The 17,857-nt window shown below is 35.6% G+C and overlaps 1 protein-coding gene across 1 annotated transcript in view; it reads left to right on the top strand.

Moving 5' to 3' along the window:
* MCPH1 (microcephalin 1) overlaps nucleotides 1–17,857 on the top strand; it is a 128,463-nt gene that overhangs the window by 15,063 nt on the left and 95,543 nt on the right. The window contains exon 9 of the mRNA XM_014948974.1: nucleotides 4,702–4,808. Coding sequence (XP_014804460.1) covers nucleotides 4,702–4,808 — 107 coding nt within the window. The remainder of the gene's footprint in view (nucleotides 1–4,701; nucleotides 4,809–17,857) is intronic.

The following is a 17,857-nucleotide window of genomic DNA, read 5'->3' as shown; positions in this document are numbered from 1 at the left end:
GTCTTCAAGTAGAACCTCAAGTTTCATAGCTCGAATGAGCTCACTTAAAACTGGAAGGAGACAGTAATGAAAGAGGAGTTGTATTTTCCCTAATAATGCAGGTTCTGTGGAAAGAAATGAAAGTCCTGTTTTAACTGCTGTGACATTGTATGATGGAATAATTGATTTTTATTAAATATAGGTTTAATATTTCCTTTTGTTTGTTTGAGTGTAAGTTATTTGTTATCCTCTGTTAATTAGTAAATAAATAGTAAAATGCTCTGGTTTTCTGTATGTGATACCTGATTTGAAAACTGGCAAATATGGTATATTATTTTTAAAAGCTAAAGAATTCTTTTTGCTCATCACATGTGTACAGTTAGGAGTAATCAAATATCAATATAAAATTTAATTATATCTGTATATATTTTAAATATCAAACATTTTTCTTGACCATTTTTTCCCTTGTGTTTTTGGGTCAGTGGCATTCTTACCCAGTGTCTTTAATGACAAGAAGTAAGATTTGATGAGCTTTCTTCCCATAGACTACTTGGAACCTTTGATTTTAAAGTAGCAGTGTAATATGCAGGCTAATCTGAAATTAACTTTTCAAGTCCTAATGCTGATATTGTAGCAAACATCAATTTCCTTTGTAGGGTACACTCAAGGCTTCCCAGTTGTTCTGCTGAACAGCACAGGCATAAACATGGCTACTTATTTTCGTCTAACTCCAAGTCATAAATCAAGTACAGAAGTGTCACAGATACAAGAGTTGAAATTAATTAGGCTTTATAAAAATATTAAAAGATGCTTTCCTATTCAGATTCACTTATTCTTTCTCAGCTTTGTTTCTGGAAATGAAATACATTTTCTGTCATTCTGATTAAACCAGCCATACCTGATAAATGTTAGTGCTCTGTAATCAATAACTGGGCTTTGTGTGTCAGTGCGTAAGTTTTCAGCAAAGTGAGGAAAATGGTGGCTTTTCTCTATCAGGAATATAAGGTTGTGGAAATGAAATAATACCATCTTTTGTAAAAAAATTACTGATCGATGTTACTAGGAAGGTCTAAGAACTTCTTTGTCATTCATGTTGTAAATTGCTTTACTTTGAAATCTAGTCCATCTGCTTATAAATTTTTTTAGTAGGACTGATAGTAGGGTAAGTTGCCACATGAACCACATGGTTTAGAATGCAAATACTTGCTCAGATTTGATGAATTCCAATGACTTTTTGTCTGAGAGCTACAACAATAAATAATATTGGGCAATGAATGCAAGAGTACGCTCTTCTAAGCTTTTATTTTCATAAAATCATTTAGAAATTTGAACTCAGCATTATTTCCAGTCTTAAAAATAAATTAAGGCTTAGCTAAGTGAATTTTAGATACTTACGGTGAATGTGGGAGGCAAATATTGTCTCATTTGGCCAAAAGACATAAACTAAGACCCATTGTAGTGTAACTGATGAAGTTCAATGTTAAGATGGGGCATCTGGAATATTCTGTTACTTGGTGGAAAAATAATTATGTTTCATTTAGATGAATGAGTTTTACCTGTGGTAGTAGGTGCTTAATACTGCTTAAATACTGTGTATCTCTTTAAAAACACACGTGTGAAAACTTCGTTAGATTTTATGTGCTTTTTTTTTGGTCAGTTTTGGAAGAAGAAAAGTTCACTAAAAATACTGTATGATGTCTTCTGTTGATATTATATTATGTCCTTTTAAAAAACAAATAAGGGATTAAAAAAACCCTGTTTCTTCCTTGCTTTGTTTATCTTCACAAAAAGGTTAATTGTAACTAATAATTTGAACAAAAAAGGACATGTTTTTCTGAACAGAGGAAGAGATTGAGGATTATTTTGATGTAGTGAAATTTACAAAGCCTGATGACACTTGTCCTAGAACGCATAACAAACTAGGTAAAATTGTGCTAAAGCATTATCAGGTTCTCGTTGAAAACCTGGTGGACACAGAAGCTTTAGAATACTTGAGGAGGTTGTGTTCTGAATAGCAAAAACTTGGTATTTGCCCATGCTGGAATAATAAATACACTAATAATAACAACAGAAGTTATTAAGTATTCTGTCCATATGTACCTGAAGGATTACTAATCATGACAAATTCAAACTTACTTTCTTCATCACTGGGGTGAGTAACTGTGGATAAGTACAAAATAGTAGATATGATATAGCTTAATTTCAGTGACACTTCATTATGATAATCTTAACGTAGAACACTATACTATGGACAAAATTTTTATTAGATAGACATGATTAATTTGATTGAACAAAACTAACTTACAGTGCCTAATCATTATTTTGCCTTTTAACTCAAAGGAAATACTAAATGGAATTTTGAAGATAGTATTCTTGTTCAAAACTTCTCACTGATGATAAATGATTGTGAATGAGTAGAAGCTTAAATTGCAAATTAAAGTCACTCTAATTTGTTATAATACTTCAGAGGGCTATCAGAATTGTTGATTGATACTGGTCATTAAGCAGTGTTTTAGAAGATAATTTAGAGGATCTAATGGACCACAGTGGCGTGAGTTACCTCCATATTTGAGCTAAATTTAGGGATAACTAACAGTGGATGGAATTTCTTCAAAAAGTTCTGTTGACTTTATCCGAAATACCCTAGGAAAAGCTACTAAAGATGAAATCTCCTTACTTGTGACTGAGCAACTGCTTTAAAAGAATCAATTGTGGGGAAAAGCAGATATTAGTGAAGCTTGAGACCTACAGGATGAAAAAGCTGGCAAGTGCTTGAGAAGTCCTCATAGTCATGAGAGAAGTAGGAACTGGATTGCAAAGAGTAGTCTTTATTTATGTAATGCATAAGATCCCCAATTTGATAATCAGAGATGATGGACATCGTCCCCTGTTTCTGCTTTCCTGTAAATCTGAGGAACCGATGAGAGTGAACCCTAACTGGGAAGAGGTCCGAGCATACACCTCTTGAGACTTTAATTGCAAGTGGGACAAGAGCTGCAGAGCTTCAGCGTTCAGGCCATGAGTGGCACAAGGAATATTCCACTGCTTCTTACTGCCCCTGCCAAGCCACTCCTTCAGAAAAACCCAAAACAGTAGATCATCCTTTTACAATGACTGTACTGACTTACTGGAAATGAACAGACATACTTTGCTTTACCCCCATCTGCTTGGGGTAAAGCAATGGAGTTGATGTTCTCCTGACATCCTTTGCAGTCCTGTGGTGGTTTTGGTTTTTTTAAGCTTCAAAATGGATGCTTAAAAAGAACTTTTCCAAGTAAAAACAATTAAATTTAAATTTCTTAGCTTTTTTTATTGTATGGCAAAATCTTTTCTGCTCTTTTGCACAGTCTTGCTCTGTGATTGAAGATGATGGGCCTTCATGCAATACCAAATAAAACCAATGTAGTTAAGTAATTATTTCTCCCTTTGTTAAATGACACTTTGTCTTTAAATACTGGATTTAAGTTAATGATTGTACCTCAAAGCTAGGTTTACTTGTGTTACACAAAAATTACAGTACTACTGTGTAAATTAGGGTGAAACTTGCAACTTTAGTGTGAAGAAGAGATAAAATTTTGACTAGTTTAAGAGTTATAATTTTAAAATAAGTAATCAGTAATGGAAAACTTTTGTCATTTGCTGTGCTGTAATTTTTTTGGTGGTTGTTCTATCATCTCAAGGATTAATAGTTCAGGTAGCTGACAGGAAGAACAAATTATTCTTAGTTTTATATGCAGTCAGACTAGTAAATACAGATAGTACCTTTCAGTATTTTCCAAAAATAATCAGAAGAAGATTATTTGGGAGAAGCTGAATTTAGGCCACTTTTTATTTTTAAGCCACTAATTATTAAACTTTTAACTGGTCTCATGCATTTATTTGAAATGAAAAATTTACAAATGTCCTAAAATAGACTCCATTGAATTAAATTTGGGGAAAATTATCTACTTAAATTTTCAGTAATTAAAACTTCATTGATCGAAAGATAGGTCAAAATTTTTCACCTTATGCAAGCAACCTAATTTCTCAAATTAGTCAAAAATTTATTATTTAGTGCTTGTAAAAGTCATCCTGACAGCTTTGAAGAATTAAATATATGTTAATTCACAAAACGGGTGGTGAAGTACCGTTCTTTGGCAGACAAATTAGAGTACAGCATTATAGATGGTGCCTTTTTCTAAATAATTACACTGGTGTACTGCATACACATGCAATCCTTGCCTGCTAACAGCTTGCTAAATTTGCTTGCAAAGTGTTGTTTGAAAACATGTTTCAGACCTTCGGGTCATTTGAGATAAACGCAGTGTGTACTGAAAGCATTGACATTTTAATAAGAAAAGAAAAATCTACCCACTACTGCTTCAAACTCTCAAAACAACTCTGTTTTTAGAGAAACTGCAAATTTTGTAATAAATAGAAAGCAATTTAGCTGATTCTCTACGTGTGGCTAATATAAGTTTTCAAAATATTGGAAATTGGGAGTTCTACAACTAGTTTATTTACAAGATCTGATACTGAAAGATGAAGTGAGATGCTTGAATATCATTCTTTTTTTCCGTAACTGAAATACAATGGAAAAACAACTGCTGCAAATTACTACCTTAGGTATCTTAATTGTTCGTAGCTCTACATGCTGTGATAAAATAATTAATGGCGGTTTCATTTCACAAGTTTGCATTTTTCATTTCAAGTTTCTAAATTTATAATACACTTGGTTTCTAGGTGATGAAGTTTCAGAGTCTGATGTAACTGCTGGCTCTTGCAAAGCTTTTAATGAACAAAAGAATAAGCACAATGGGGGCTTAAGAAAAACTAGAAGACTGCAAAAGGTCAGTTTAATTAGACATATTGTTTGTTAAGCCCTTTCTTTTTCTTGGAGAATCACCGAGTGCCTTTGCATATACAAAAAAGAAACGCATTCTTTATGCACTATCAACTTCAAAACTTTTCTGAATCTCGCTTTCCTTGAAATGTTATGGGAGCAGTGTTCAAAGATGACACCTGTGACCGTGGAACTCTATTTTTTGGTAACTTGGGGTGGCAGAGTCGTGCCAAATCGACATTATAGAGGAGGTTGATAAGCCAATTTAAATTCTTTTAGTTGAAAACCCGCTGAATTAAGCTGAAAAGATGCCTGATCTTCTCAGAGGAGTTACTACATGGAGTAGGGTTTTTTGTTTGTTCTACAGTGGATCATCCCCAGTGGATGTTTCTGCAGAATAAAGTATATTCAGTATTTTCTTCTAGGTTCAGGTAAAACTAGGTTTCTTTACTTACTATTTGGGCTCAATTTGGATGCAAAAAAAAGAGGTGAGAGGATTGGGTCAGCACTGAACCTTTTTTACTTGTTTTCTCCTTGTGAAAATTTTGTTCTAAGGAAACATAAAACTGATCGGGAAAATTAATAGTTCTTTTTATCAGTAAGTCATACCATACCACCAGCAGTGAATTATTTTGAGAAGGGGAAGTCCTAGAACACTAAAAGATATCTGAGGTAATTAATTATATGAAATAAACTAGACAGATGTTTCATTGGTCATGATTGGTGGAGTTTCAGAGAGATTGATCACAGGTTTCGATCATGTTTTATGCAAAAGTTCTGAGCAGGTGCAATTACTAGGCTGTTCAACCTTTTAAACATCCTGAAGATGGGGTATTAATCCGCATGGATCAGGAATCTCTGGGTTAAAATTATTTCACTTCTTGTCTGCATCTTACAGCTTGTTACTTTTCTTAAGTATTTGTTTACTTCTTTTCCTAAATATATTCATATATGTTACTTGTATAACCAATAACCGTAAGTATTATGTAGGATGTATAAGTCAACTTTGCTCTAGATCTATGTCATGTAGAAGCATTATAAGTCTAGTTTTTAGGCTAAACCACCTATCCAGAACGCCTTCATTCCTTGCCACAGAAATTGGACTAAAGCTGCTAAATGTATATGGCTATTCCGAAGGCTGTCTGCAGAAATGATGCTTAGAGATTTACCACATTTGTTGATACTGATTCCTCCTGTATAATTATGCTACAAGAACTTTATACAATAGTGCTAGTTTTGATTTCATTTCTCTTAAGAAAAGATCCCAGTGTAAATGTTACATACTGAAGAGAAATAAAAAACAATATGAAGTTCTTTTTTGTGGTTCCCCTTTTTCAAACCAAGGGCCAAATATTGGCTTTGCAGTCCAAGGTGATGGTTCTGCTTGGTGTCTGCTAAGCTTTCTCTTGCCAATCACGCTCTGTGAGGTCTTTAATAGCAAAAGCTACGTAGCAGATGGAGAAAATTCCTGCTCAGTGTTTAGTGGCTTCCCTCTTCCATCTGTTTCAGCCAACTGATAATACAATTTGACTCAAATGTCAGTAATATAGAAGTGCATAATTTCTTTCACGTCATGAAAGCTATTTTTTTATTGTTTTAAAGGTTTCCAGTTGCAGTTTGGCTGTGCAAATTCATATAGAGACAAAGTTAGGGGGTTTTTTGATTGAAATATAATTTTTTTTGTGAAGTTCTTTTTATGTGATTTAACCAGTCTGTAAACCAGATTGTTGCACTGAAAAATTTTGTTTCGTGTTTTTCTGGAGCAATTGTATATTATATATTATATATTTATTAATATGTCTTTTTAAGATCTGTTTTCCATTGTTTGTATGCATACATACATGCAAAATATATAAAGCCGATGTTGGAGATACCTAGGAAATTTGGTGAAGCAATTTTAAGAGGATATTGTTTTGAACAAAATTAGACTGAGTATCTAAATTTTTGTAAAGAATTAAGTTGTAAAGCTTCTCTGCTACTAGTCACATTATATTCTTGAAGCTTTTTAAAAACAACCAAACATTACACACATTTTTAATAAACACTTTTTTCAATGGCTGCAGCTTCAACTTTGCAACATTTTGCTAATGTTTGACAAAGTGTAAGGGAAGTTGGAAAATTCAGTTTGTTTCCTTTGCCCAAAGCAAAAAGTAAATGAGAGAAACAACACAAATATTTTTTAAAATTATTTCGTTGACATAGTATTCAAAGAATTTTTGAATGTTTATTTAAATCTTAAAATTTATGTAACTGCAAAAGAAAGGGCATTTTCTAGTTATTTTAATGGATAAACGTTTCCAGAAATGTGACTATGTGAATCTCCAGAACTTTTATATCTTAAAAAAAAAACCAAACCAAAAAAACCCAAACAAAAAGTCAAACCAAAACCAAACCTCTAAATTATAGTCATTGTAGGGTATATAGTTTTGTACTGAATAGTTCCATTATCAGGCTTCAGATCGTATTGTTCTGGGAATCTATTGTGAGTGTAATCTCTTAAATTCATTCCTTAGCGATAAGTCTCTTCATTTGGGAAGCAATGTAAATTGCAGTTATTTTTTTTCATAAAAAAAGATTTTGAAATCTAATACTTCTTTAAAAACCTTTTAGGTGTTTGCTGAATATAATTCCTTGATAATGTCTGAATCGAAATGTTTTAGACTAGTTACAACTCCTTCACTACAGTGTGTACTGCAGCAAACACAACAATTTTAACTCATTTGCTGCAGTGAAGATATGACAGTTGGCATTTGGAGTTAACTATGTGATGGTACGTTTTTAAAAAGCATACAAAAAAATATCGGTAGGAAATATGACCAGGAATAAGTGTTAATATTGTTTACTTCCATGGTTATTTCAGTTTGTCCTTTCTTTAATCTAATATAAATCAAGCTGTAAATTCTGTATTTCTATGCTGTGCTGTTGTATTATGCATTCTTCAAAACCTCATGCAGTTGAGTTTATGTATGAGTTGAAACTCATACAAGGTTAAGTTTCTTGTACATTGCTCTAGCTGAAGTTTAAATCAAGAATGACTTTGTTCAGGTACTTCTGTATCACAGTTTTAGATTACAAGTACTCATATTTTCTTTCTTTATAGTATTTACCTATGTATGCGCATTGTACTCTTAAAGTGGTAGACTTCTAAACAGTTATCTAAAATTGTACTGTCAACTAACAAAAACCATGAAGACAGAGCAGTTTATATTGGCAGCTGAAGGCATGTTGGGGGAAGATAAGTAAGATTTTCAGGAATTTTTAATGGCATCAGGAGTGATCTTTTTAGATTTAAAGCAACACCACCATGCCAAAAATCCTCAGGAGTTTTGGTGTGTTGTACATACTCAAGTGCACCTCATAAAAGTAGGTTTATAAAACTGGCCTATAGGTTTGAAATTCTTGGTTTTGAGACATGACAACCCATAACTGAGGATGGTTCCATATTCTTCTCCTGCAAAGCTGGTAAGGATTAATGTGGATTAATGCCTATGAATGTCAGCAGGTGGCTTCCCTGGTCTAGAAATCTTAAATTGATGATGCTGGATTGCAGGGATAGAATAAACCCTTTATGCATTGTGATGCATTTTCAGTTATTCCATGGAATTAAGTCCATAGTCCTTTGCATAGGGAGGACAGAGTGAAATAGTTAAAAATCATAAAGCCAAAACTGTATTCAGACAAATTAGTTACAATGGTGTTAATGTGTAGGTGTGAGGGTTGAGTGCTTGTTTCGTTGCTTAATGCTACAAAAATATTTACATTTATTACAACATTTGTTACATATATCATAAATGTAAGCATTTTGTACTCTAAATAGATCAGAGGAATAACTAGTTAGGAATAACCAGTTAACTGATATTTTATTCAAGTAAAAAATTGTTTCATATTTTTTGAGGGATATGAGATATCTTTTAAAGACTTTTAAAGTATCTCATCACTAGAAATGCAATTGGAATGAATTTTAAAATAAAAAAACCCTTTAAAATACTGTCTTCTAAGAGAATGGAACAAACTCTTTAAATGTGAAAAAAAAGAGTTAAACATCATTACAGATAATTAAAACCATATTTTCGCAGAGAAGACAGTATGAACTTAACTGAAATTCTGACAGTTTTGGTTTTAAACGGATTGATCATGGCTTGTATTTCTGTAGCTCTTGGATTGGTGTTAAGGTAAAGTTACCAGCACTGAACTTGAGAGATTTTTGTGAGAAGGGGGAATTTTACAAAGAATCCAAGCTCATGCTATGGAACAATTAGTGTGAAGCAGGCCATGGTTAGATCCTGTTATCAAAATACGTTATGAAAATATTTTATTCATGGCAAAACAAATATTAATAGCCTGAAAAAATCTGTAACTATAGAACATGGTGTGTCTTGCCAGAAATTCAGGAGAGTGACTTAACGTCTATATTTGATATGCAAACTTGTAGATTGTCTTAAACAAATTGTATCTGTTCAGTGGACAATTTATTTTTATGTTTTCCTTCTGATTTTGATTTTGTAGTTGCTTTGAATAGGTACATACTTTAAACACTGACACTTGAAATGTTACTGACTTTGAGCTGGAAATGAATATTAAACTAGTGTGAATTAGATAAGGTGGAAGCATGCAAGCTTATTTACAGTTAACGGTAAAGAATCTGGAACTACATACACGTTTATGGTCTGGGGAAAATACTTGATATTATGGGGTTGGTGGTCATTGAAAATTATTCAAATTGATTGCTTCTGGGAGCAGAGATGAGATAAGTGATTGAAGATACAAATTATGAGAGTGTTTGCATGGTACCATCAAGAAAGTTTTATGGTATTGACCAAATGTCTGGTGCTTTGATTTTTATGCATATCTGATTTTATACTAAAATGTTTCTTCTTGACAAGATGTCTCATTTTACATAAAGTAATCCAGAGTGTCTGACCAACTCTAGCTGACGACAACTGATCGATTATTGTTAAGCTGTAGTTATCCAGCTGACTCAACATAAAGTTGAAACAAGTGTTTGGGAAAGAAGCTTTTGAGCAGATCACATTGTGGGACAAGTAACTCTGAAAGTGTCTAGTGATAGAAAGATCTAATGTTATACATCACTGCAGAATATTTGCTTCATTGGAGTGCCTGAAATATGCCACTGAATGGGGCATTGAAATCCAACAAGAAAGTTTATTTTTACTGGCAAGGTACAGCTTATGCTATTGGTATCTTCAAAATATAGCTGTGGTCATTTGTTTGTTCCAAATGTCCAGGTTTTGTAATAATATTAGCATCTGAGAACAAAATGTCATATCAATAATGGTGTTAGTATTTGTTACATATAGGTGGAATACGCAGATACTAATCTGATAAAGTACTTACTACTTCTGGTATAAAGTAATGAAAAAATCTAAGACCTTCATATTGGGGTGATGGAGTTAAAATACTGAAAATACTGCTGCTCACACTCTTGAGTTGCTGTTTGGAACACTAGAAACTTGTACTGTGACAGTGATACAGGAGGTGGTTGTCAGGTGGTGCAGTTTGTCATCTTAGCTGGGGGGGTAGTTAAAACTCAGGAGTTGAATTTGTCCAAGTTTTTTGTTAAAAAAAATGTCACTAAATTTATGTTCAGTCAAGAGATTAACACATTTGTTCTTTTTGAGAACCTTATTCATGAAATAGTGGCTAAAGCGTATGGAGAATTTTGGTTTTTGTATGCTTAGAATTAAGAAAAAAAACTTCACTGTTTTGTTTTTGGTAGGGTTTTTAGAATTGGTATTTTGTTAGTTTTCTTTTGTTGAGGTTTTTTTCCTGAAGATTGGTAGGTATGGTGACTTTTGGTCAGGAGACTATTTATGAGGTCTTACATAAAGTCGGAACATGTTTTTTTACTATTACTTTTAGGCAAGTAGGAAATTGCTTAAGAGCTATCCATGGTGAACAACAGATAAGGATAAGCACTGAGAAGAAAATCCTAGAATCCCAAACGTCATGATTTAGGCACGTGCCTTTGGGACCTCAGATCGGGACATTAAGTTATTTGTGGTACATCTATACCATCTCCATACTTTTCTTTGAAACTCCATGGCGTTCTTGGATTTGATGGTGGAAGGAAGGCTTAGGTCCAAGATACAGATACAACTCTTGGGTTCAGAGCGTGAGAGGAACAGTGCATAAACATTGTGTAAGAAGTGAGAGCATACAGTCCATGCTTGAGACATGCATACCTCACTGCTGAAAATGTGTATGGGTGCTGTAACTTAACTCTAGTTATTGGTAATCCCCAATTCTTTTCTAGTTTTGGGGTACAGTGTTACATCTGTAAAACACCGAGGTCGTAACTGTCATGCCAGAAAACCAAATAATCCACTGGAGTGCAGCTGGTTTGGCAAAGAATCAGTGTAAAATTGAAACTATTTTCCCATTTGGCATCAAAAACCACCAGGAGGAAAAGCAACTGCTGGTTAGATCCTCCTTTTTTGGGCAGTTTAACTCTTGCAAAAATGAACACCCTACATAAACCTACCGGTATCTGGCATGACTCTGTAGGCCAGAAATCCTTTCGTTGATGGAGCTGCTTTTTTAAATGATAGCTTCGCCACTCTTGAAAATTCTTGTAAAGTAAACTGAACAAGAGTTCATAGATTCCATTTCATCAGCATTTGACATACCTTCATTAACATTTTTTAAAATTATAAATACCATGATTCTTTTCTAAATTGAAATTAAACATTTTATGGATTAGTGGTGTGATCTTTGTTGAATTGGATTATGAGCTCAGAAAGTACTGCATGTGGTAGAGGAATACAAATATGCTATTGGTTAAATAGGAAAAAATATTGCACTACCTTATTCCTTAATAGATATACTACTTCCTACTAGTATAAAGAATCGAAAATGCTGTTGATCATAAGTATGTGCTACAAAAAAATATTTTTTGAAAGAATTGTGTGCATTCTGATTCATTCTTAATCCTTCAAGATCCTAAAAATTTAAAAAAAAAAAGTGGTTGGGGATTGTTTTTTTTTTTTTTAAAAAATATTATTCTACCCTTCATAATATTGCTGTTGTACCTCAAAGCCTTCAATAAGTGTTGTTCAGTTGTTTAGCGTATTGTCTAGAGGGCTATAAAGCATTAACTCAGGTTGTTGTCTGTCTGAAACCAGTGGGTAACAGTCTTGTCAGCAGGGAATGTACCGAAGTTTACAGTCTTGTTTCTTAACACAAACCTAACATAAATCCAGCCTTGACATTTGGGGGCTGCAAATGTGTTCAGGAGTATCTTCACCTGAAATTCCACTCTCATTGCTGCGTAGTTTGCAATCTCTAGAAGACTTCAACTATCTAAATGAACCTCATGGTGTTAATTGTGTAAACCCGGTATTTAGTAGCAGGGGTGATGCAGAATGGTTCCTTCCCTCATAAAATGGTTCCATCCCTATAACCTGTGCAATGGACGCTTGTCTCTGTGCCGCGGTTCGTTCTGTCCAATGTATAACCCATTGTGAGCAGTTTTCACTGAGCCACTGATACCTGCAATGAAGTAGCTGAGGCAGATGTCATTTCTAATGAACCTTCCATGATGGGTGGCAACCACCATTACAAAAAACTTAATGGATGGCTGATGAAGGCTTAAAAATCAAACCATTAATTTCCCTGAAGCTACTTCATTGTTGCCAGCTACCCTCATGGCTTTGTTTTTATCTCACAGTTAGGGCACAGGGTATTTCAGCTGAAGCTTTATGAAGTGCCTTTAGTCAGTCATAAGTCAGCTGTTCAAAGAAATGGTTCACTTCATTGGATCATTATGAAAGCATAAACAGTTTTTATCATCTGAACAGATGAAACAGATTCACTCCTCCATCACGCTTAATTATTTGGGTGAAATTATTCAGAGAAGGGTACAAACTATTTTTGTTAACCTTGGTGAAGGTGGGAGGTAGAGGGGAGAAGTTCAGCTGCTTAATATTTCAGCAGAAAAAACCCCTGTGCTTGACTTCCTCGCAGATCATTTGGGAAGGTTAGTAAACACTGGATGTTATTTGATGCTAATGACAGAATTTATGCCTTAGTGTGGTCTTTAAAATGTTTCTGCTTCCATGTATGAGTTTTCTTCGTAACATAGTTTTGTACCATGGTAGTCCTTGTTTGTCTTTCTCCTGTCTTGCGACCTTTTTTGGGGTGTTGGAGTGTCCTTCCTTCAGCTGAACTTTCGTTTTCTGTTAGCTATTCTAAAGTTTAGATTCTTTCTCTTCCCCTTAGCATCCCACTCTTGAACTTCACTTCTGTCACATGTGTCACATGTTAGCAGTTTCTCCCTCTCTGTCTCCTCAATTTTCATGCTATGTGGTCTAGAGGTGAAACTTTACTAGGAAAAGACAGTTGAGAACTAATGTCGTGGTTTAGGACGAATTGGCCAATGATGGTGACAGATATTCTTCCCCCACCTCTTCCTCCCAGGAGAGGAGGAGGAGAGATAAAGAGATTTACAAGTTTAGAAGGAACTAAACTACATTAATGAAATATTAATAAAATAAAAAGGAAATTATAAAATAGATACAAAATATATGCAAAACCATGTCAAGCTCCCACGATGACGTCACTGGCAGGCACTGGGGAAGTCCCAGACTGGACTCAGTGACGGATGGGAATGGGATTCCAGCTCTGGAGTCAGGAATGCACAGATTGGGATCAAAGGCAGATGAACAGGCAGGGTCCTCTTTGGACATCGGCCGTTGAAGAAAGAGTGTTGACCCATTGATCTCTGAGCTTTTATATTGAGCATGGGGCAGATGGGATGGAATACTCTGTTGGTCAGTTTTGGGTCACCTGTCCTGTCCTCTTCTCCCCACAGGTGGGACCCCTCTATGCTTTTCTCTTCCAGCCTTCCAATGGGGCAAATAACAAAATTAGTTGACCTTGGTTGTTATAGCAATAAGTATAAGCAAGAGCCTTTCTGCATACCCATCCTTGGCATGAAGTACAAACATTGATTTTATCACTCTAAAAGCAAACAGTTTTCTCCACAGTGTGTCGTTAATTTCAGAGAGTTAGAAGAGGCTGAGCTAAGAAGTAAAATTACTGAACAGAAAGTTGGTTCTGTTTTACCTCAAAATGGGACAACTGGACTGCTTCTTTTCCTGAGCAATGCTGACTGGAAAGCCAGCCCCTAATTTGTAGCTGTTGGAAAGGCTTGGGCTTCCCATGAGAATGGGAATCAATGCTGCCTGTGCTTGCAGAAATTGTAGTCATGCTTGTTGGCTTTTTTCATGTCGTGTTGATTGACTTAGGAGTTTTTGGTTGCAGTCAAATGGGTGGGAAGAAGCATCTGCTCTTCCCTTAAACTTTGTCTGTCCTACCAGAAAAAAGTCAGTCTCTAGTTTTGTGAATGATCATAGCCACACAAACCTGTCCGTTGAAGTTGCAGTGAAAGCTGTCCCTTGCTACAGAGTTTCGTATCGTCCATGGCTGATTTTTTTATTTGTTTTTAATATAGGTGTTAGCTATTATGGTTGCATGTGAAAAACTGAAAATGTCAGTAAGGTGTAAACTGTGACACTGCTAGTCTTAGAAGTCTGAAGCTATTCATCATCCTTCATCTGGCCAACAGAAGTTCTAGGGATTCCTATGCCTGTGGTTACAGGATTTCTCATTTTCAATCATCTTTGGCCGTGAAGGAAAGCTGATGCCCAAGCACCGGCCACATCATCTTATATTTCTGTCTTGTTATAGCCTGCTTTGTTTTTTCATCTTTCCCCATGGTAGTATTGATTTAGTTAAGATGAGTGCATTTTTCACAACTTTCTAGGACCAAAGCAGAGGAACTATATTGGGTCAGGAAATTACAGTTGAAATTGAGTTTGCAGCCAGAAGAAACTGGAAAAATATCAGTATCAAAGGACTGATAAGCAGAGAAAGGACAGCCAGAAAGTAAATTACAGCTTTGAATAATTGCTGTTTAAAACTACTGAATAGTAATCATTTATTGCAATTACCAATTACTTTCAGCTATGAGCCACAATTACTTGAATAGAATAAATTAATGTAGCGCAATTTATAGATTGTTTCTAAAAACAGCCTTAAAGTTTTGGATCATTATTGCAACCTTCCTAGATAAAAGTAGAGTGAAATTAGCCTGATTCTTGAATATTGCCATGCTACACATGGATCTGTTTTTGGCTCATGGATTAGTAGAACTGAAGTTTATTACTTCTGGAATACAGCTGTAAAGATCAAAAGTGAGTATATGAGTTCTGAACCAATTTCAGAACCATCGAATGGACCTACAATAACCAGAGAAAAAAGGTACTAGAAGAGTACAAAACAGATGATATAATAATCTTATACTGGCCCTTACACTTTATTTCACATACATGCACTTCGTTCCCCCGCCTGTCCCTGGCCCCTTCTAAAAGTCCTTTGTATACCACATTGGATAAGTATCTTGTTGAGTCCTGAAGGTGAAGGTCGTTTTTTTCCATCACAGTGTACATCTAAGTTTGAGAGTACCCTAAGGCTTATTTCTTACAGAACTTCAGTCAACTTTAAGGCATAAGAGGAGCATTTGGACTAATGAATACACAATTCAAAAGTTATATTTACTGGTTGAAATCCTTTCTTGAAAAAAAATCTGAGGTCTGGGTTCTTGACCCAAAGACAAAATGAGATCTAATTTACTTGTGACTGGTGAAATTCCAGCCTAAATGTAAAGCCATTCCTGTCAAGTGAATTCTTAACATGAATGTACTTTATTCTTGACAACTGGAAAAAACATATTTTACAGTCACATTTTAATTCATGTCACCTATGAAAAACAAATTGTGACATTCTTAAGGAAACAAAATTTGAATTCACTTTCTTGAAAAGCAGGTTGTACAAAACAGGGCTTTTCTCTTACTGTCCTTCAGCTCCAAGAAACACCTGCTCAAATTTAGAAGAAAGAAAGATGTTTTGAGGTTGGATTCTTCTTTAGTGGTATAGGTCAGTTAACATGCAGGAAGCATCCCATTGTCTTTTAAGTAGTGGAAAGATTTACAAATAGTATTTCCTTTGAGCTACTGAATGCATGTTTTATATTTCAGATGACTTATAAAAATCTTGTAGCTGGCAGACTCTAAAGAAATGCTTAATGCAACTAATGCTTAGTGCTCCTAAGAAATGTGTAAAGAAAAGCTGAAGCACGTCGTTTATAATACAGCCTGTATTCCAGACCTAAAAAATAATTCAGAAAGACGCGTGTTCTGATTTAGAATACAGATATGTAGCTTTTCAGGATTCAGAGATTAATGATAAGTCAAGGGGCCAGTCAATACCACCTTTTCCAGTGCTTTATTAATAATAGTCCTGCTACGAATGTGCATTAGAACTCATAATGATGTTCACCAGATGTCTTTTTGCTGGTCAGAAATGAAATGCTAACTCAAAGAAAATTTTGCAGTAAAAGCAAGTAAAAGTAAAATAAAACAGACATAAAGAGCATAGAAGAAAAATTGCATAGTAAGGGGGGGGAGGGAAGCAATTAACTTGAAAAATGTACAACTGCAAATTAGAACATAGTTTGGCTCAGTTTTCTGCTTGGTAACTGTTATTAAAGAGGACTGCTTGTCTTACTGAAGCAATAAAACAAAATGTTGTCTGCTTAGTGAATGACCTCTAACATGCAAAAATATGCAGTTTCAAATGAAGATGAAATAATAGTTTGGAAGAAATTAAATTTATTCCAATTTCTACCTTTTGTATGCATCCTTCTGCATTCTTGAGTCTTTGAATTGCTTTGAGGCCCACTGACAGAACATTTCCCAGAATACTCACAGCACCATCTTGTATGCTGTGTGTTGTAGCATAAAAGCTACAATTCAAGGGCTGACTTTACAGGGTCATGTCAGGACAGGCTGCAGGTTTCCTATTTTTCTATTTTCTATGTAGGGAAGTATTTTCACTTCCCTATAGATAAGGTATTAAGGAACCGTTAATGAACATTTCAGCTCTGAAGCTGAAGAAGCAGCTGTAGGATCTCAAGCTGCTCTTGCCTTGGTTTATAGTATTGCTGGAGTGGTCTGATTTGTGATACTTCCATGACATTTCATTTATAAAGAGTTGTAAGGATGGGTATTTTTCTGCACATTCTGAACAGGCACATCAGGGTTTGACATTGGAGCTTGTATTATCCAAGGAGCCCAACAACCTAGCGCAGTTCCTTTGTGTGGATTTAACTGCAGAGCTTCATTCTCATGGCAGCAAGGCTTGGCTTCAGATACTGAAGCAGAACATCATGACTATGCTGAAGCATACATATTTGACATAGATGAGGTTTTCAGTGCAGAAAGATTGGACAGAGAAGAGTAAAACCTTGCTTTTAAGCCATGTGTTGTGCCTTCCCAGTTCTTTCAGTGGCCAGTCCAGCCCAAACCACTACAGATATTTTTAATATATATTGCTGCATTGTTAACTATTTTTGCTCAAACTCTTCAAGTATTAAACTCAAAAGTGGAATTGAAGCTGTGAAGTTCTTGGAAATTCCAAGAGCAATTAAATGTGCTTTAATTGTTACAGTACAATAGGTACAGCTAGTCTGTACTGGGCCAGAACAATCCTCGCCATCACTACAGACTGAGGGGTGAGGTATTAGAAAGCATCCCTGAGGAAAGGGACTTGGGGGTGCTGGTGGATGAGAAGCTGGACATGAGCAGGCAGTGGGCACTTGCAGCCCAGAAGGCCAATCCCATCCTGGGTGCATCAATAGAAGTGTTGCCAGCAGGTCCAGAGAGGTGATTCTTCCACTTTACTCTCCTCTGGTGAGGCCTCACCTGGAGTATTGTGTGCAGGTCTGGAGCCCTCAGTATAGGAAAGATATGGACCTGGTGGAACGGGTCCAGAGGAGGGCCACAAGGATGATCAGGGGGTTGGAGCACCTCTGCTACCAGGACAGGCTGAGGGAGCTGGGTTTGTTCAGCCTGGAGAAGAGGAGGCTCCGGGGAGACCTAATAGTGGCCTTCCAGTACCTGAGGGGGGCCTACAGGAAGGCTGGGGAGAGCCTGTTTAGAAAGGCCTGTAGTGACAGGACGAGGGGCAATGGCTTTA

The sequence above is a fragment of the Calidris pugnax genome, unplaced genomic scaffold, assembly GCF_001431845.1.
Source record: "Calidris pugnax isolate Ruff unplaced genomic scaffold, ASM143184v1 scaffold141, whole genome shotgun sequence".
Lineage (NCBI taxonomy): Eukaryota > Metazoa > Chordata > Aves > Charadriiformes > Scolopacidae > Calidris > Calidris pugnax.
The sequence above is the reverse complement of the archived record's forward strand: the minus strand, read 5'-3'. Positions and strand labels throughout refer to the sequence as shown.